Raw genomic sequence first — 17,227 nt, 5'->3', positions numbered from 1 at the left:
GTCAGTCTGTCGGTCTGTCACTCTGTCGGTCTGTCACTCTGTCAGTCTGTCACTCTGTCGGTCTGTCACTCTGTCACTGTCGGTCTGTCACTCTGTCACTCTGTCACTCTGTCGGTCTGTCACTCTGTCGGTCTGTCACTCTGTCACTCTGTCGGTCTGTCACTCTGTCAGTCTGTCAGTCTGTTCCTTCAAATTAAAAGCCCGGTTAGATGTAGGCTCTACGACGTGGATGCAACGCCGTGCAGGAATGTTAAAAGTTTGATCTTTCCAGAAGTGAAGTCCAGGACTCCTGATTTCCTTCTTTTGTTTTTCCCTCAGTGTGTTAGCAACAGGGGAACCTTGTGTTCTGGTCTGTATTTATTATTCGCTCTTTCTTTTGTTTGTTTGAAACGAACCCTCCTCTGGACTCGGTGTCCTGAATCCTTTCAGCACTAAAATCTCCCGCAGCTCCTCTGAGGTTCTGTTCAGGTGGACGCGGTCCCGCTCGGTGAGCGCCGAGTGTGCGTTTTTAGTGCCGAGGTGACTTCGGAGGTCCGGCCTCGGTCAGCTCTGTGGAAAGGTGGATGTGTCTGTCGGGGGAGGGGGGTGGGAGGACGAAGGTCCTTTTTGATTTGAGGAAAAGGTCTCTGGAAGGCCGAGATAATGCTGAAAGTCATTATAGTAACATTAACCAATGGGTTGGTCAATTCTGTGAAATTGTACAAAGAAAATGTTTTTGTCCTGTTCAAAGGTTTATTCAGGCCGGTGGTTTCGTCTCACTGAGTACGAGAGCGTTGATATCTTTCTGTTAACTCATGGTGCCTTCAAGAAGCTGTTTGTTCTGTTCGTCTCCACTGTGTCTTCTAGGTTCAACGACTCACTGATAGCAGGATGTCTGTCTGATGCTCACACACACAACATACTGTGGTAGCCATGCTAAATAAAGACTTCTCAATTGCCTACCAAAGACAGCACTCAGGCTCTTGTTAAATCTTACTGTGCATCCTTCTGACCCGACCCGACCCGACCCGACCCGGATCCCACAGACGCTGCTGCTTCCTACATGCTTCACAAACGCTACGCTACTAAGTGAGGCTGCCCAGCAGCCGAGGCGCCTGCACTGTACCTGTACTTCTGACTCATCCGTGTTCTGTGATGCACAGCGGTTGATAGGGATGCTTGGGTGGGGGTGGGTGGAGGTGGGTGGAGGTGGGCACCTTCCCTGTTCATTTGTCCCGTGGTTCCTGTTTGTGTCGCCAATCGGTGCTCAGCAGACTTGAAGTCAGATTCTTTATTTCAGAGTGTTTGCTGAAGCTCGTTTACCGCTCGGCGCTCCGCTGTACGGAGACCGCCGAGTCGGCTCCGGTGAACCTCTTCCACCGACGGGGTCTGGACCGTCTGTCCCCGAGTGGACCGTCTGTCCCCGAGTGGACTCTCGGCTCGGTTCTGTGGACGAGGCTTCATGCTGCAGTCCTTCCTCCGTTCGGTTTCTCATTCTTCACCAAAAACTCCAGTTTCTTGATCCTAATTTCAACACTAGTGCCAGATATAATTTGTAATTTGTGCAGAATGGCATAAGGTATTTGTATATTTGTTTGGTAATTTGCTTTACTATATGCGTGTAAATGCATATCACAAATAAAAAAAATATATATGAAATGTCGTCCTGGTTTTTTAAATTCAAAATCAGCACCGAGAAGAAAGCGTCCATATTTTCCCAGTTTATTGAATAGCCCTCTGAATATGATACACATTTTTACAACTCTACTGAAATATACTGATAAAACCACAGCGAGGTGGAACTGGAACATGTTATTGCCTCTCGCTGCCCCGATCGTCTCCCTGAACTAAACCTGGTACATTCATGGAGAATGAACAAAAACATGTGAAACAAAGAATGGTTTGGATTCAGGCAAAATCTTCTGCTTTCGATTAACATTTGGTTCCTTAACACGGATAGAAGGACTTTAAATTAGCAAATAAATGACACATTTTAAACAACCGTGTAGCCAAGTGAAAATACAGTATGTTTGATTTATGATGCATAAATCCAAGCCATTTAACAATTTGATTAAAGCTACAGAATGACATAAATATACTTTCTCTTTAGGAGTATCTGCACACTCACCAAAATGTAAGTCGACCCCTAGGCTGAAATCCAAGGCACACATCTCCTAAAGATGCTGCTTCTCTCCCGGCTGTCTGAGCTGCTGTGGAGACAGATGTGCGTCGGCCGGCAGGTTCATTTGGTAAACAGATTGAAGGTTGGATGACTCTACGTCATCGTATGGAAAAGATGCAAACACCTGCCTTTAAGAGGGATTTTATGCTTCAACACAGATCTGCTAACTGCACAGAGGAATCACTCAGCAGAGCAGGTGAGCTCGTGCTTTCTTCCTACAACATTGTCAGTAGACGTCATGCAGGTCTAAGATAACACAGTACATGTAATAATGAATCTGTTCCTTTATCTGATGGGGTTGTCCTGCAGCGGGAAAAGTCTTCATGAACTCTGACCTCTTTTGTACGTCAATGTTTAGCATGCACTGGATCGCATTTTTAGCATGTCTTTTATCAAATGATTTCAAAAACTGACTGGGTTGAAGGACCGGATCACCTGAGCTCAGGTCCGGGATCATGAGCGCGTCCTGAGGGGACACTCGCCTGTCGTCTTGCATAACGTTGCACATTGGACCCTATATATCAATACAGTGAAGACAAAGGTCCACTGTGTCCTTCTGTCTGCGGTACAATGCAAATGGTTGGAGGTGGTACAAAAGTAAATCTGCATAGCAAAATGTTCTGAAGAGAAAAAAATAGATTTCTTCTAGTGTCACGCCAACATACAGCATCGTCAGCCCAGACCGGCCGGTGGATCACTCAGTTCAGTCGTATTGCTCCGGCACCTTCTGCAGCTTCCTGCCTTCGTGTGCTCGGTTCTCGTAGTGTTTTGCATAGATCCAAGAGAAGTAGTGCAGCAGCTCATGCAGCGGGGGGCGGGGCGGGGAGGGGGGGGGGTCAGATGTATTTGTTGGCCAGATTCTGAACATCGTTCTTGGTGAACTCTGTGCTCTCCACAGCTGAGAGATGCTCGAACAGCTGCGTCATGTGGCGCCGCTCGTCTTTCTCCAGCAGCATCAGGACCACCTGCAGACAGCAGCACACGTTGTTCACACTTCAACCAAGCTGTTACAGACCGGGAGGGAGGGAGGAAGGAAGGAAGGAAGGAAGGGAGGAAGGGAGGGGGGGAGGAAGGGAGGGAGGGAGGAGAGGAGGAAGGGAGGGAGGGAGGAGCAATAAACTTCAGATCCGGTTGTTTGAATGTAAATGCTGTCTTACCGAGAACCTGTCGGCGGTGTGCAGGTGGTTGAGGTGTTGGTAGACCAGGTTGGGGTCTCTGTCCAGCAGGTGGGAGTCCAGCGCCTGCATGATGAAACCGACCGTCTGTCCTTCCAGCTGGGTGCTCAGGAACCGGGGCAGCGTCTCCGGCGCCGTGGAGGCCAGCAGCTCGGCGCAGGCCGCCGCGTTCCCGCCGCCGCGAGCCGCGTTCAGAGACCGGCCGAAGTCGTAGGCGTTGGTCGGCCGGAGGTTCACGGAGATGTCCTGACCTCTGCAGAGGCTTTCTGACTTCTGAACGGCTGTCACGTCCTCGTCGTCATCCACCTGAGGAAGGACACAGGTGAGCGGAGCAGCCGGGTGTCAGTCACTCATTCACATCTGAAGAACATTTTCTGTGTCTGGGATCCTTCTGTGGTTGTTTTCCTCCCTGTTGGAGATGATCCTCCATCACTAACAGCAGATTAAAAGAGGAGAAATGATTGTTTCACACTGACGAACCTTTCAGCAAACTGAAACATAATGAGCACTTGAGCTTGTTTGATGCTGGATTTAGTGTTTCTCTTTCATAGTGAACCTGTGAGCCTCCAGCAGGTTCCTCTGGGATGCAGCTGGAAAAAAACAGCAATGAACTGAAAATGAAAAGTGGTTGATTTTTTGTATGTTCATCCCCCATTAATGCTGCAGTCAGCAGTTTATTTCAGTTTTCTGCCGTCATCAGACAGTTGATAGGAGGAGAGGAGATCACACGCAACAGCCAGTCGTGTTGTTTTATCAGCAGGAAGCCTCCAGCTCACAATCACATGTAGTTTTGTAGTTTTTTGGGGTATGACATGTTACGGTCACATGATGTTCTCAAAACGTCTGAGGGGCTTCGTGTGGCCTGGAGTGACTTCAACCAACGTGACAACACGACCCAGCTGGACTCCGGGGCGGCAGCGTGAGTCATGCTCCTTCAGCGCCTCCCCGTCATGACACCTCCTGCATCATCACCACTTACGGCGCACACGTCAACCATGTGGCCGAGCTCTTCCTCACCGACGTGGACGTACCTCCGCGATGGGGACCGTCTTCCGGGGTTTGGCCGGTGAAGCGCTGGCCAGCGTCCGTCTGAGCAGCACCGTGACCTCCTCCAGCTCCTTCTCAGCCTCCTGCACGTTGGGATCCTGCAGCAGCACCTCCTGCAGGTCAGAGCTGCAGGCCAGGTAGTCCTGGTGGAGGAAACACTCAGCTTTATGCCTGCAAGGAGACATTTTAGATGCACACTCACAGTTTGGGTGAACGTGAAGCTTTCACCTTGAGGCCTTTATTGGCCAGCGCTCGTCTGTAGAAGGCCTTCTTATTGGTTGGCTCCAGTCTCAGCGCTGCATCACAGTCCTGCTTGGCCTCAGGAAACCTCTCCAGCTTCAAGTAGCACAGAGCTCTGCAGACACACGTCACTGCTGATTCTTATCGTGGTCACCAGCAGCTCATCGTTGTTGACGCATGACTAACAGCTATCATGAGTTTGTGACTCATCGGCTGCAGATCAGATTTGATAAAAGAGGCTGAAGGCTTGAAAAGATTCTTTTCATATTCAGCAAGAAGAGATAAGACACGACGTTTACAGCTCAGAAAGATGCTGCAGCCTCTTTTCTACGTGAATTAATAGTCAGGATTTATATTTATGGGACGCAGCAGCTGTGGAGGCAGAACAGGCTGTTTGCTCTGGTCTGAATGTACAGACCCCCCCCCCACCCCACCCCCTCACACACACACACACAGCAGGACCTGTCTGCACTTCCATGTGAGGTCCAGATCAGAGCTGAAAGCAGCTCTTGACTAATGACAGTTTCCTAGTTTGAATTCATCCAGACTGTTGATGCTCTCTGAGAAATATGAAGAAACAAACTGTGAAACACATGAAGAAGAAGACAAAGGGAAAGACCACAGGACTGTGTGTGTGTGTGTGTGTGTGTGTGTGTGTGTGTGTGTGTGTGTGTGTGTGTGTGTGTGTGTGTGTGTGTGTGTGTGTGTGTGTGTGTGTGTGTGTGTGTGTGTGTGTGTGTGTGTGTGTGTGTGTGTGTGTGTGTGTGTGTGTGTGTGTGTGTGTGTGTGTGTGTGTGTGTGTGTGTGTGTGTGTGTGTCCTCACCTGTTGGTGTAGATGGTACACTCCTCTGGCTTCATCTTAAGGCATTCAGTGTATTTCCCCAGAGCTTCCTGGTATTGACCCTTCTTCACAAAATCGTTCCCTTCTTGCTTAAAAGCTGAAAAACGGACTTCTGCTTTCCTCTCTAGAAGACAAAGTGAAGCGGTGATGAGCTCAAGTTGTTCCACTCTCCTTTCTCTGGATGTCATAAATCCACGTTGACTCTTCCTTTTAACGGACCTCCCTCCTCCTCCTCGCTTGTGTGTTTGTTCTTTTACATGAGTGCTGCGCTGGTGTGACGGAGGATTCATCAATCTGCTGCAGAGCCTCTTCTGGGAGGAAGAACGCTGCCAGCAGCTCTATTCTTTCATTACACATTTAAAAATAGCTGCAGTGAAGCCGTGGGAGCAGAAGAACTGTACGGTCAGTGAGCGAGGTGACGCGTCCACTTCTACAGAAACTACATCTCTGCTGTCACAACAGGAGCTCAGAGAAACAGGAAGTGAGTTCTGTTCTGTTCCTCCATGTCAGAGTCGAGCAGACGAAGCATTCACATCAAAGTAAAAGCAGACACAAGGTCCAAATACTGCATCAGCAGGGAAAGCATTATTATTACATTATTATTATGAGCAAATTCATCCAAAATAAAAGCATTAAATGTCCCTGTGAGTTGTATATTGTCACATAGAATATATTACTGACTGATTTATTAATGAAGAATAAATGAGGATGTGATGTTACATGGACTGTTTGCTGAAGACTCGACTTCTTCCAGAGAGCCGATGGATCCTGTGTGTCTCAGGACTTTTAGAAAACACACCTGCATCCCTGGCGGCCTTGTCGGCGCGGGCCTGCAGCACCTCGGCGCTGGGCGGATCCTCCCTGCGGTGCTGCTGAGCTGACAGAGGAACCAGAGGAATGTCCGGGAGCTTCTCCCTCCACTCCGGACCGTCCTGCTCGATCAGCAGCCGGGTGATCCTGCAGCAACACATCCACGGGATTAAACACAGAGCATCCGGGAAGTATTCACAGCGCTTCACTTTTTACACATTTAGTTATGTTGCAGCCTTAATCTAAAATGGATTCAATTCATTTTTTTCCTCAAAATTCTACACAATACAAAAAAATAAAGTGAATTTGTTTAAATTTTTGCAAATCTATTAAAAATAAAGAATGAAAATATAACACGTACATAAGTATTCACAGTCTTTGCTCAATACTTTGTTGAAGCAGCTTTGGCAGCAGTTCCAGCCTCAAGTCTTTTTGAGTATGATGCTCTAAGCTTGGCTCCTATTCTTGGGCAGTTTCTCCCGTTCTTCTTTGCAGGACCTCTGAAGCTCCATCAGGTTGGATGAGGAGCGTCGGTGCTCAGACATCTCCAGATCTCTCCAGAGATGTTCAATCAGGTTCAAGTCTGGACTCTGCCTGGGCCTCTCAAAGACATTCACAGAGTTGTCCCGAAGACACTCCTTTGTTATCTTGGCTGTGTGCTTCGGGTCGTTGTCCTGTTGGAAGATGAACCTTCTCCCCAGTCTGAGGTCCAGAGCGCTCTGGAGAAGGTTTTCATCAAGGATGTCTCTGTACATCGCTGCATTCATCTTTCCCTCCATCCTGACTAGTCTCCCAGTTCCTGCTGCTGAAAAACATCCCCACAGCATGATGCTGCCACCACCATGCTTCACTGTAGGGATGGTGTTGGCCAGGTGATGAGCGGTGCCTGGTTTCCTCCAGACATGACACTTGGCATTCAGGCCAAAGAGTTCAATCTTTGTTTCATCAGACCGGAGAATTTAGTTTCTCCTGGTCTGACAGTCCTTCAGGTGCCTTTTGGTAAACTCCAGGTGGGCTGTCATGAGCCTTTTACTGAGGAGTGTCTTCCGTCTGGCCACTCTACCATACAGGCCTGCTTGGTGGAGTGCTGCAGAGATGGTTGTCCTTCTGGAAGGTTCTCCTCTCTTCACAGAGCAACGCTGGAGCTCTGTCAGAGTGACCATCGGGTTCTTGGTCACCTCCCTGACTGAGGCCCTTCTCCCCCGATCGCTCAGTTTGGCCGGGCGGCCGACTCTAGGAAGAGTCCTGGTGGTTCAAACTTCTTCCATTTACAGATGATGGAGGCCACTGTGCTCATTGGGACCTTCAATGCTGCAGAAATGTTTCTGTACTCTTCTCCAGATCTGAGCCTCCATACAATCCTGTCTCGGAGGTCTACAGATGATTCTTTGGACTTCATGTCTTGGTTTGTGCTCTGACATGTCAACTGTAGGACCTTATACAGATGGTGTGTGTCTTTCCAAATCATGTCCAATCAACTGAATTTACCAGGTGGACTCCAATCAAGTTGTAGAAACATCTCAAGGATGATCAGTGGAAACAGGATGCACCTGAGCTCAATGTTGAGTGTCATGGCAAAGGTTGTGAATACTTATGTACATGGGATTTTATCATTTTTTATTTTTCATAGATTTGCAAAAATTAAAAAAAAAAAAAAAATTCACGTTATCATTATGGGGTGTGTAGAATTCTGAAGAAAATGTTTTATTTAATCCATTTTGGAATAAATCTGTAACCACAAAATGTGGAAAAAGTGAAGCGCTATGAATACTTTCCGGATGCACTGTACATTGCTGTCCACACTGGAGGGACTTTTTCTGCATTAATCTCAGTTTTCAGTTTTCTAGATATATATGAGCATGTGTTAGAGCTTTGACCCCGAGTTACTCCAGAACACAAAACAACCAGGTGAGCTCCTGTGTTGCGTAACAGAGAAAGAACGAGCAATAATTAGCCTTTAACTGGAGCTGCTTTTGCCCAGCGGCTAAATCTGGTAGCCACTAAACAGACTGCGAGTTCTCATTTGGTTTGTTGTGATGTTTTCTTCTGATTATTTTACAATGTAATTCCTGACATTTAAAATATAGAATAATTCAAAATGTGAAAGGCAGATTGAGCAATAAAATCTCCCCAACTCATTCCTGTTTCTTTTCTAGTTCACAGAATGAAAGCGTGCGTCAACCAGAATGTGATATCTTTCAAAAAGGACAATATGAATATTAAAAGTGTGTTTCTCTGCAGCCTCTCAGCTGAACTGGGATCTGAAGGCTAATACCTGTTGACGCTGTCGTGTGCTGCCTGCACGCTGATGTCTATCTGCAGGACGGTCTTGTAATCCACGTAGGCCTTTGGGTAGCGCTCCAGGGACTCATAAGCCATGGCCCGGCGCAGGAGGGGCTTGAGGGAGAACGGCTGCAGCTCCAGGGCTCTGGTGGGTATAAATAGATGTGATGAGACAGGAGCAAAGGATCAAGTCTGCTGCTCCTGAGATAGATGCTCGTGGACAACGGCGTGTGCATATGTTGGTTTAGGTGTTTCTGTGCTTGTCTACACGTCATATCTAAGAGTACAAGTCTTTTGAGTAACGTGTTCTTCAATCTAAACATAGCAAGTGTTTCAAAGCTTAACAGGGAGGTTCCTCCACGTTATCCTGAGTTTGCTGCTTATAAAACCATGTCTAAAGAGATTAATTACAATCCCTTACAACACAGCCCGCTGCAAATCCCCTCATAAAATGACTGTGATCTGCCACTGAGGCCGCTACATGGTGAAGCTGGCCACAAAACTGGGGAGCCATGTTGGATTTTCAAAGTAAAAGCCAGTAAAAATGGTCCCACCCACAGCAAACAGCAGTGTGTGTTCCTCTGTATCCAGAGTGTGAAGTCTCACCGTGTGCAGTCCTGTATGCAGTCCTGACTGTGACCATCCTTCAGGTAGCAAGCTGCTCTGTTGGAGTACAGAATACACAGATCCTCCGGACTGTCCATCCCTGCATGGAAGGACACAGACGGCACACTTAAAACATGTCCATCATATAACGTAATAATGTCTGTGGAGCTGGAGTACAGAATATCAATAAAGCTGTCTTAAAGAGGACAGGTGTGTGTGTGGCTTTAAAAAGTTTGTTTGTGTGTTATGAATCATTTGTAATGTTCCCAGATTAGTGGCTGAATCAGACCGTTTAATGTGCACACAGAGGAGCTGCACAAACATGTTTCATCTCCACTCCACCTTTAAAGCTTTAATATGGGTGTGTTGCAATTCTCAGTTTCTGTGGTGACGAAATTTAAAAAATGTTTTTTTTGTCTCAGCATTGGAATGACTTATAAAACCTCAATAAGCTTTCAATATAGTAAGATTTTAGTTTAAAAAAAAAAATTTGCAAAATGATTTTAAAGCTGAATTCACACACACATTTATGTATTGAAGACTTTGAACACTTTTGTTGGGACCTAAAGTGGAAGCAGGCCTTTCTTGACCAGGACAGTATCTAACAGGATACCAGGCAGCGACGCTTCTCTCTTGGTTCCAGGAGTTTAAAACTGTTGATGAGGATCAAAGAAAAGCTTGAGAAACCACTTTTAGGACGTGTTTTCTCCTGAAAGTTCAACATGCTGTATTTGCTTTTCTGTTTCCATCTCGATCACATGTTCCTGTTCTCTACAGTACGGACAGACCAACGTTATCTGCTGCACGGCATACAGTCAGCTCAGCGTGCCACCTCATCACAAGAAATCACATGATGGATGATGACCCAGTGGTGATGATGATGATGATGATGATGATGATGCCTCAGCAACACTTAGTGAGGATACTGTGACAGCAGATCATGTACAGAGTGACAGATCTAACCTGGAGTCTCCACATACAGACTCATCGTAAGTCTATATAATATAATATCACGAGTCTATATAACATATAATATCACAAGTGTATATAATATAATATCACGAGTCTTTATAATATAATATCACGAGTGTATATAATAGAATATCACGAGTCTATATAACATATAATATCACAAGTGTATATAATGTAATATCACGAGTCTTTATAATATAATATCACGAGTGTATATAATAGAATATCACGAGTCTATATAATATAATATGAGTGTATATAATATATCACGAGTTTATATAATATAATATCACAAGTCTTTATAATATAATATCACGAGTGTATATAATAGAATATCACAAGTCTATATAATATAATATGAGTGTATATAATATATCACGAGTTTATATAATATAATATCACAAGTCTTTATAATATAATATCACGAGTCTATATAATATAATATCATGAGTGTATATGATATGATATCACGAGTTTATATAATATCACGAGTCTTTATAATATAATGTCATGAGTGTATATAATATAATATCATGAGTGTATATAATATAATATCATGAGTGTATATAATATACTATCACGAGTCTATATAATATAATATCATGAGTGTATATGATATGATATCACGAGTTTATATAATATAATATCACGAGTGTATATAATATAATATCACAAGTGTATATATTATAATGTCATGAGTGTATATAATATAATGAGTTTATAAAATATAATATCACGAGTGTATATAATATAATATCATGAGTGTATATAGTATAATGTCACGAGTGTATATAATATAATATCATGAGTGTATATAATATAATATCACAAGTGTATATAATATAATATCATGAGTGTATATAGTATAATGTCATGAGTGTATATAATATAATGTCATGAGTGTATATAATATAATATCATGAGTGTATATAGTATAATGTCACGAGTGTATATAATATAATATCATGAGTGTATATAATATAATATCACAAGTGTATATAATATAATATCATGAGTGTATATAGTATAATGTCACGAGTGTATATAATATAATATCATGAGTGTATATAATATAATGTCATGAGTGTATATAATATAATATCACGAGTGTATATAATATAATATCATGAGTGTATATAATATAATATCACGAGTGTATATAATATAATATCATGAGTGTATATAATATAATATCATGAGTGTATATAGTATAATGTCATGAGTGTATATAATATAATGTCACGAGTGTATATAATATAATATCATGAGTGTATATAGTATAATGTCATGAGTGTATATAATATAATGTCATGAGTGTATATAATATAATATCACGAGTGTATATAGTATAATGTCATGAGTGTATATAATATAATGTCATGAGTGTATATAGTATAATGTCATGAGTGTATATAATATAATGTCATGAGTGTATATAGTATAATGTCATGAGTGTATATAATATAATGTCATGAGTGTATATAATATAATATCATGAGTGTATATAGTATAATGTCATGAGTGTATATAATATAATGTCATGAGTGTATATAATATCATGTCCCTTTCTGACAGATCAGTGTCATGCTGCCTGTTTAAGTGTTTTAAATGAGTTGACATCTGATCTGAGGTCTGTTTGTCTGCATGTAATCTTTCCCAGTCGGTCGGATGGATGTCGTCCGTGTCCCGGTGAGGACATCACGGCCGTCCTCAGAGAGGACATCACCGTCCATCCATCGCTCTCTCTCTCACTTTGGTTGAGAATTGTAGCTGCAGTCCGACAGATTCCGTTTCCCGGTGAGTGGCCGGTGGTCATGTGACTTGGACGGACCTGAGCTGAGAGGCTTATCTGGAGCTAAAACAGAACCACCGTCTCGGTACACCACCACAGCCCCACTGTGACGCATCGACCTCGGGACAAAGTCACTTTAATGCAGCAGCAAGCATCGCGATGGCGGTTGAAGTCTTTGTTTACAGACTAGAGACTGACAGATGGGAGCACTGCTTCTGATCTGGGAGGATTTCTTTCATTAGAAAGATCCAGTTTGATGCTTTGCACTCATTAGTGGGATTCTGCAGTGACAACACAATAAGTACATGGATCCCTACCTGGCTCCGGGAAAGGAGATGACCTTTGATTTACAACTACAGCGGCCAGTTAGAGCCTCCAGAGCTTTGATCTTTAAACCCCATCAAGGAATATGAAGTGAGATATGATGATAAATGAAGTGGTGGAGAAACCTCCGTGTGCTTCCTGTCCCACCGTGAGTACAAGTGGTACGTGTTCAGAGTTCACTTCTCCCCAATGTCATTTACATAAAGCAGCCGGAACTACCGGCGGCCTGAGGACATGAGCCCCTACCAGGGCGAGGATGAGGGCTGCTCCACCTACCTGAGTCCGTGTAGCCCTGGATGGCCACCGAGTATTTCTCCAGCGCGTCGGCAAACTGTCCGTTTTTAAAGAGCAGGTTCCCCTGGTTCTTGAGCCGGGCCAGAGGGGGGGGCAGGGCTCCGCATGGGGCATCGAGGTTGGCCGTTTCTGCTGCATTTCCTCCGGCTGAGGAGCCTTTACCGCTCGGATCCCCCTGGACCGACGCGGTCGAGCCCCTCTTGCTGGATCCATTGGCCACCTTTTCACGGGACTCCTGCGGGACTTTGTACTTGTCCGAGCTGCCTCCTCGGCTCCTCCGGTGTCCGTGGTGGGAGGTGCTGGACTCGCTGTGTGGACCCCCGTCCCCTCTGCCGTGGGGCTTTTTTTGAGCGTTACCCATGTCTCCCCTTTCGGCAGGAGTAGCTGAGCTCTCCTCCCCTCCCACAGGCTGGCTGGGTTGAACCGGACAAGCTGTAAGGGAGAGAGGGAGGGAGGGGAGAAGCAGAGAGCGGGAGGAGGAGGGGGAGGGGGAGGGGGACACACCCACAGGAAGGAGTCAGCGGTTACATCACAGTGGGGGAGGGTTGGCACGCATGACACAGCCACTTCAGAGAGGGAGCTCCAGGAAGCAGTCACTCTCAACACTGAGTTACGAAAGCGCTGGTGGGGGCAGGGCGGGGCGGGACGGGACGGGACGGGACGGGACGGGATGCACACGCATTGTATGTCACATTGGTCACATTGCCCGGAGGGACGGGGGAGTTTCCTCTATCTGCATCTCAGTCGGTGGTAGCATGTGTGATTGAACAGGCTGATCCACTATAACCAGAGATGTTCTGTCCATCAGAGGACCGGTCAGAACCAGGCAGCGAGGAGACTCGACCCAGCGGACAGACACTCCGGAGAGGCTGCTTCAACTGACCGCCTCCTGGACAGATCACCGCTGAGGCTTCCTGCCTGTTTCCACCTGGACACCTGCTGGACACACATGTCCGGATGGAAGGAGCCAGATGGAAACAGCCTCGGTGACCTCACAACGTACTGAAAGATCCGTCTGTCATGACAGACTTCAATTTCAATACTGCATTTTAGGTTCAATAAATTACAGCATAACCAGCACTGGATTTATAAGGTCAAGTAATTTACAATTAAAAAAACAAAAAAAACAAATTCATGGTATGTATTGACTGTTACCGCTTCCTGCTGATAAAGAGTTTAAATATTAATATGTCTGTGATCTGATTGGTCAGATCTTACTGTGAAACTACATTTTATTTCCCCCCACCTCAGGTGTATTAATGAACTTTGTTCAGCTCTCTTCGGTTGTTAGTTTTTAACTTGAAATCAACTGTAATAAATTATGAATAAGGGCTTGTTACCGAAGACTTTTTCATTCCCATCACGTAGCTGATCTGAGGCTGACTCGGCTGAATTTGATTTGTCTTGGTGTTAAATGAAGAATAGGGAACATTCAAATCCCTTACAGATTGATTTCCACTTGTACTCTGGGAATTATAAATGGTCATTGGCTTTTCTACATTCTCTGTGTCTGCATGTGTAAATCAAGGATATTGATATTGATTTTTTGGGGGGGGTTCAGGCGGTCTCACCGGTCTGTTCTTCTTCTTTTCCATCGTCACTGTTGTCATCTTCTACCTCTTGGATGAGGATTTTTTTGCCCTTGCGTTGCTGCTCTGGTTGACATTCCTTCATCTTCTTCTCAATTTGAGACAGAAGTTGCTAAAACACAGATCATCCACACATCAGAGTTCATCAGCAGCAGGTTCTCCTCAGCAGACTCACCTCCCGATCATCCACATACTACTACAATGAATGGCTTGTGTGCAAAAGGATCAACCTCTGTTACACATCAATAACACAAAACACATTGTTAAAGAGGCACATAAACAGACACACACTGACCTGCTTTTAACACAGGATGACTCAATAAACTACACTGTCCTCCATTATACAGACAAACCAGAACTGATGTTATTAATACCTTACAGCAGCTGTAATGTATTTACTAATCTCTGATCTCACACAAATACAGTGACACCTGGTGGACAAGAGGTCCACTGGCACTGAACTTCAGTCCTTGTCCACCTACAGTGGCTGCAGTGTTCTGCGGTTCCTCCAGGAGCACCCGCCTCACGTCTTCAGCCGCCATCTGGAAGTCGCCCATATGATTATAAACGGTGGCACGACGTAACAGCGCTGATGATGAGACACACAATAAATACACAGATGCTATTGTATTCAAAGTCCTAAATACAAAATGTAAACTCATCCAAAAAACACAGTGGGATTAAAATTGAAAAAGAAGAAAGTACCTTTCATATTGTCTGGCTCCAGCTCGAGGACCCTCTGGCAGTCTCTCATGGCGTCAGGCCAGCGCTTCAGATGGATCTCTGCCTGCGCTCTGTTGTTGTATGCAACCACAGTCGGTTTAATGGAAACACTCCTGTGATGGAAGGAAAAATAAAACAGGTCCTTCTTTACAGTGAGGTTAATGCACAAACACTTACAGCAGAGTGAACAGGAATGAAATGAAACTGCAGAATGACAGAATCTCTTTAAGAGATGTTTGATAATAAATGAACTGACCTGCAGTAATATGCAACAGCCTCCTCAAAATCGTTTGCCCTGAAAGCTTCGTTGCCTTTGTCCTTTTCACGATTTGCCAGCAGGAGCTTCTCCGGTTGTGACAGCACTGGATGTGTTGCAGTGGAGAGCACACATGTCACACAAATACCCACAAGACATTCGCATACTTCATGCTGTGCATTTACCAACAGCCAGATAGGACGGGCAGTGCGTTATACGTTACATGAGGCATCCACTGTCGTCTTGATTTTGGGATGTCCCGTGTTTAAAATGGCTGGTGGATCATTTTTGACCTCATTCCCATCTATTTTTTCACATTCTTTTTGCACATCGAACCTGGAAACAGTGAAACACTGTATGAGCGGGTTAAAGGAAGATACTGAACAGAACGAGACTATGGACTCACCATCAATCCTTTAATTGTGGATGATTGTAATGAAAGAAGCTTAGTGAAGGCCTTTTTATAAAGTAAAGCACTTAGTATGCACGGAGCCTACAGCTGCTGTCACAGAGTGTCCTGTCCTCTGAAAAAAGACCCATATGGAGACAAAAGGACTCACTTGTCCCACTCGTGATAATCACGTGGGAGAGCACATTTTGAGGGATTCCTTCTTCCTTTGGAATTCTGTGAATGAAAAGACTTCATGTCAGCGTCTGTCTTCTATATGTGCATGTGCAGGGTTGTACTCAGACCTTTATTACCTGACTGAGTGGAACGAAGCAGTTGGAACCTCTTACAGGTGGCATGTTCTCCTTCACAAGGTCATCGAACACCGACTGCTGATTCAGTGAAGTTTCAGTCTCTTTGGTTTCGTCTTGCCATGTCTGTAAAGAACAAAAAGTCCAAACAGTCATTTAACAGAGCAGGAAGTGAGGAGGACTTATAAAAAACACACTACAACATGTACCATACCTGCAACTCATCAACAATCAGGCTCCACTCGTCTCTGGAGAGGCAGGCTGCCGTGGCTACGGGGGTCTCCTTCCTGAGAGCTCGGCTCCGGGGGTCCAGTTTCTCCAAGTGACTCTCACAGAACCCGACCAGATGAGGATAGACGCCATGGTCGCCGGATCTGTTCACAAAACAGGTCATGTTGATCAGACTGACTGTATTGTGTTACGATGTTCTCTATTATTCTTTTGCTGTTGCTCATGGTTGGCACATCATTTATTGTCAATATTACATACACATTTCCCATCTGGTGAATCAGTAAAAAACATGTTCTGCCTCCTCCCACCAAGCTCAGCTCTGTGGCCTTTACCTCAGCACTCTCAACACCTTCTCCAGGTATTTCACATCTTTGCATTTTCCAATGTACTCGTAGTCCAGGTGCTCCACAGGGACCTTCCCGCTGCAGTCAGCGGTGCTGGGCTGACTTTGAAGAGAGAAAACTGCATCTGCACTCATTCCTGGAAAGAATTTCAGTTATCACGTCAAAGATGTTGTTCTATAAATGGTCGACTGTGACGATGACCAGATCGTTCCCGATACAGGAGATCATTCCAGATACATGAGATCATTCCAGATACAGGAGATCATTCCAGATACATGAGATCATTCCTGATACAGGAGATCATTCCAGATACATGAGATCATTCCAGATACAGGAGATCATTCCAGATACATGAGATCATTACTGATACAGGAGATCATTCCAGATACATGAGATCATTCCAGATACAGGAGATCATTCCTGATACAGGAGATCTTTCCAGATACAGGAGATCATTCCAGATACAGGAGATCGTTCCCAGATACAGGAGATCGTTCCTGATACAGGAGATCATTCCAGATACAGGAGATCATTCCAGATACAGGAGATCATTCCTGATACAGGAGATCATTCCAGATACAGGAGATCATTCCAGATACAGGAGATCATTCCAGATACATGAGATCATTCCCGATACAGGAGATCATTCCCAGGAGATCATACAGGAGATCATTCCAGATACAGGAGATCATTCCTGATACAGGAGATCATTCCAGATACAGGAGATCATTCCAGATACAGGAGATCATTCCAGATACAGGAGATCATTCCTGATACAGGAGATCATTCCAGATACAGGAGATCATTCCAGATACAGGAGATCATTCCAGATACAGGAG

General features: G+C 44.8%; 1 protein-coding gene across 1 annotated transcript; it reads right to left on the bottom strand.

Moving 5' to 3' along the window:
• Nucleotides 1-1,685: 1,685 nt before the first annotated feature.
• LOC138614947 (sperm-associated antigen 1-like) lies at nucleotides 1,686-16,522 on the bottom strand. Its single transcript, XM_069688562.1, has 18 exons — nucleotides 16,377-16,522; nucleotides 16,028-16,187; nucleotides 15,817-15,939; nucleotides 15,675-15,739; nucleotides 15,338-15,450; nucleotides 15,115-15,220; nucleotides 14,841-14,971; nucleotides 14,618-14,724; nucleotides 14,118-14,247; nucleotides 12,529-12,978; nucleotides 9,165-9,264; nucleotides 8,551-8,703; nucleotides 6,265-6,422; nucleotides 5,448-5,589; nucleotides 4,612-4,738; nucleotides 4,368-4,526; nucleotides 3,319-3,642; nucleotides 1,686-3,126 (listed from the first exon to the last, which is right to left on the bottom strand). Exons 1-18 carry the CDS (start codon nucleotides 16,520-16,522, stop codon nucleotides 2,998-3,000), a joined length of 2,823 nt encoding a protein of 940 aa, XP_069544663.1. The 3' UTR covers nucleotides 1,686-2,997.
• Between the last annotated feature and the right edge of the window lie 705 nt (nucleotides 16,523-17,227).

The sequence above is a fragment of the Brachyistius frenatus genome, unplaced genomic scaffold (genome assembly GCF_029030835.1).
Source record: "Brachyistius frenatus isolate BFR_SWC_R1_liver_20210118 unplaced genomic scaffold, ASM2903083v1 Contig_631, whole genome shotgun sequence".
NCBI lineage: Eukaryota > Metazoa > Chordata > Actinopteri > Embiotocidae > Brachyistius > Brachyistius frenatus.
Note: the sequence above shows the minus strand (reverse complement) of the source record. Positions and strands in the feature narration are given on the sequence as shown.

Bases quoted from the DNA above. Each gene is read 5' to 3' on its own strand.
- LOC138614947 (XM_069688562.1), bottom strand. From the start codon at position 16,522: ATGAGTGCAGATGCAGTTTTCTCTCTTCAAAGTCAGCCCAGCACCGCT. The intron at 15,740-15,816 runs GTAATAAAGGTC...TTTCATTCACAG, and splicing joins GCTTCGTTCCACTCAGTCAG to AATTCCAAAGGAAGAAGGAA. The intron at 15,451-15,674 runs GTGAGTCCTTTT...CACTGTTTCCAG, and splicing joins GATTATCACGAGTGGGACAA to GTTCGATGTGCAAAAAGAAT.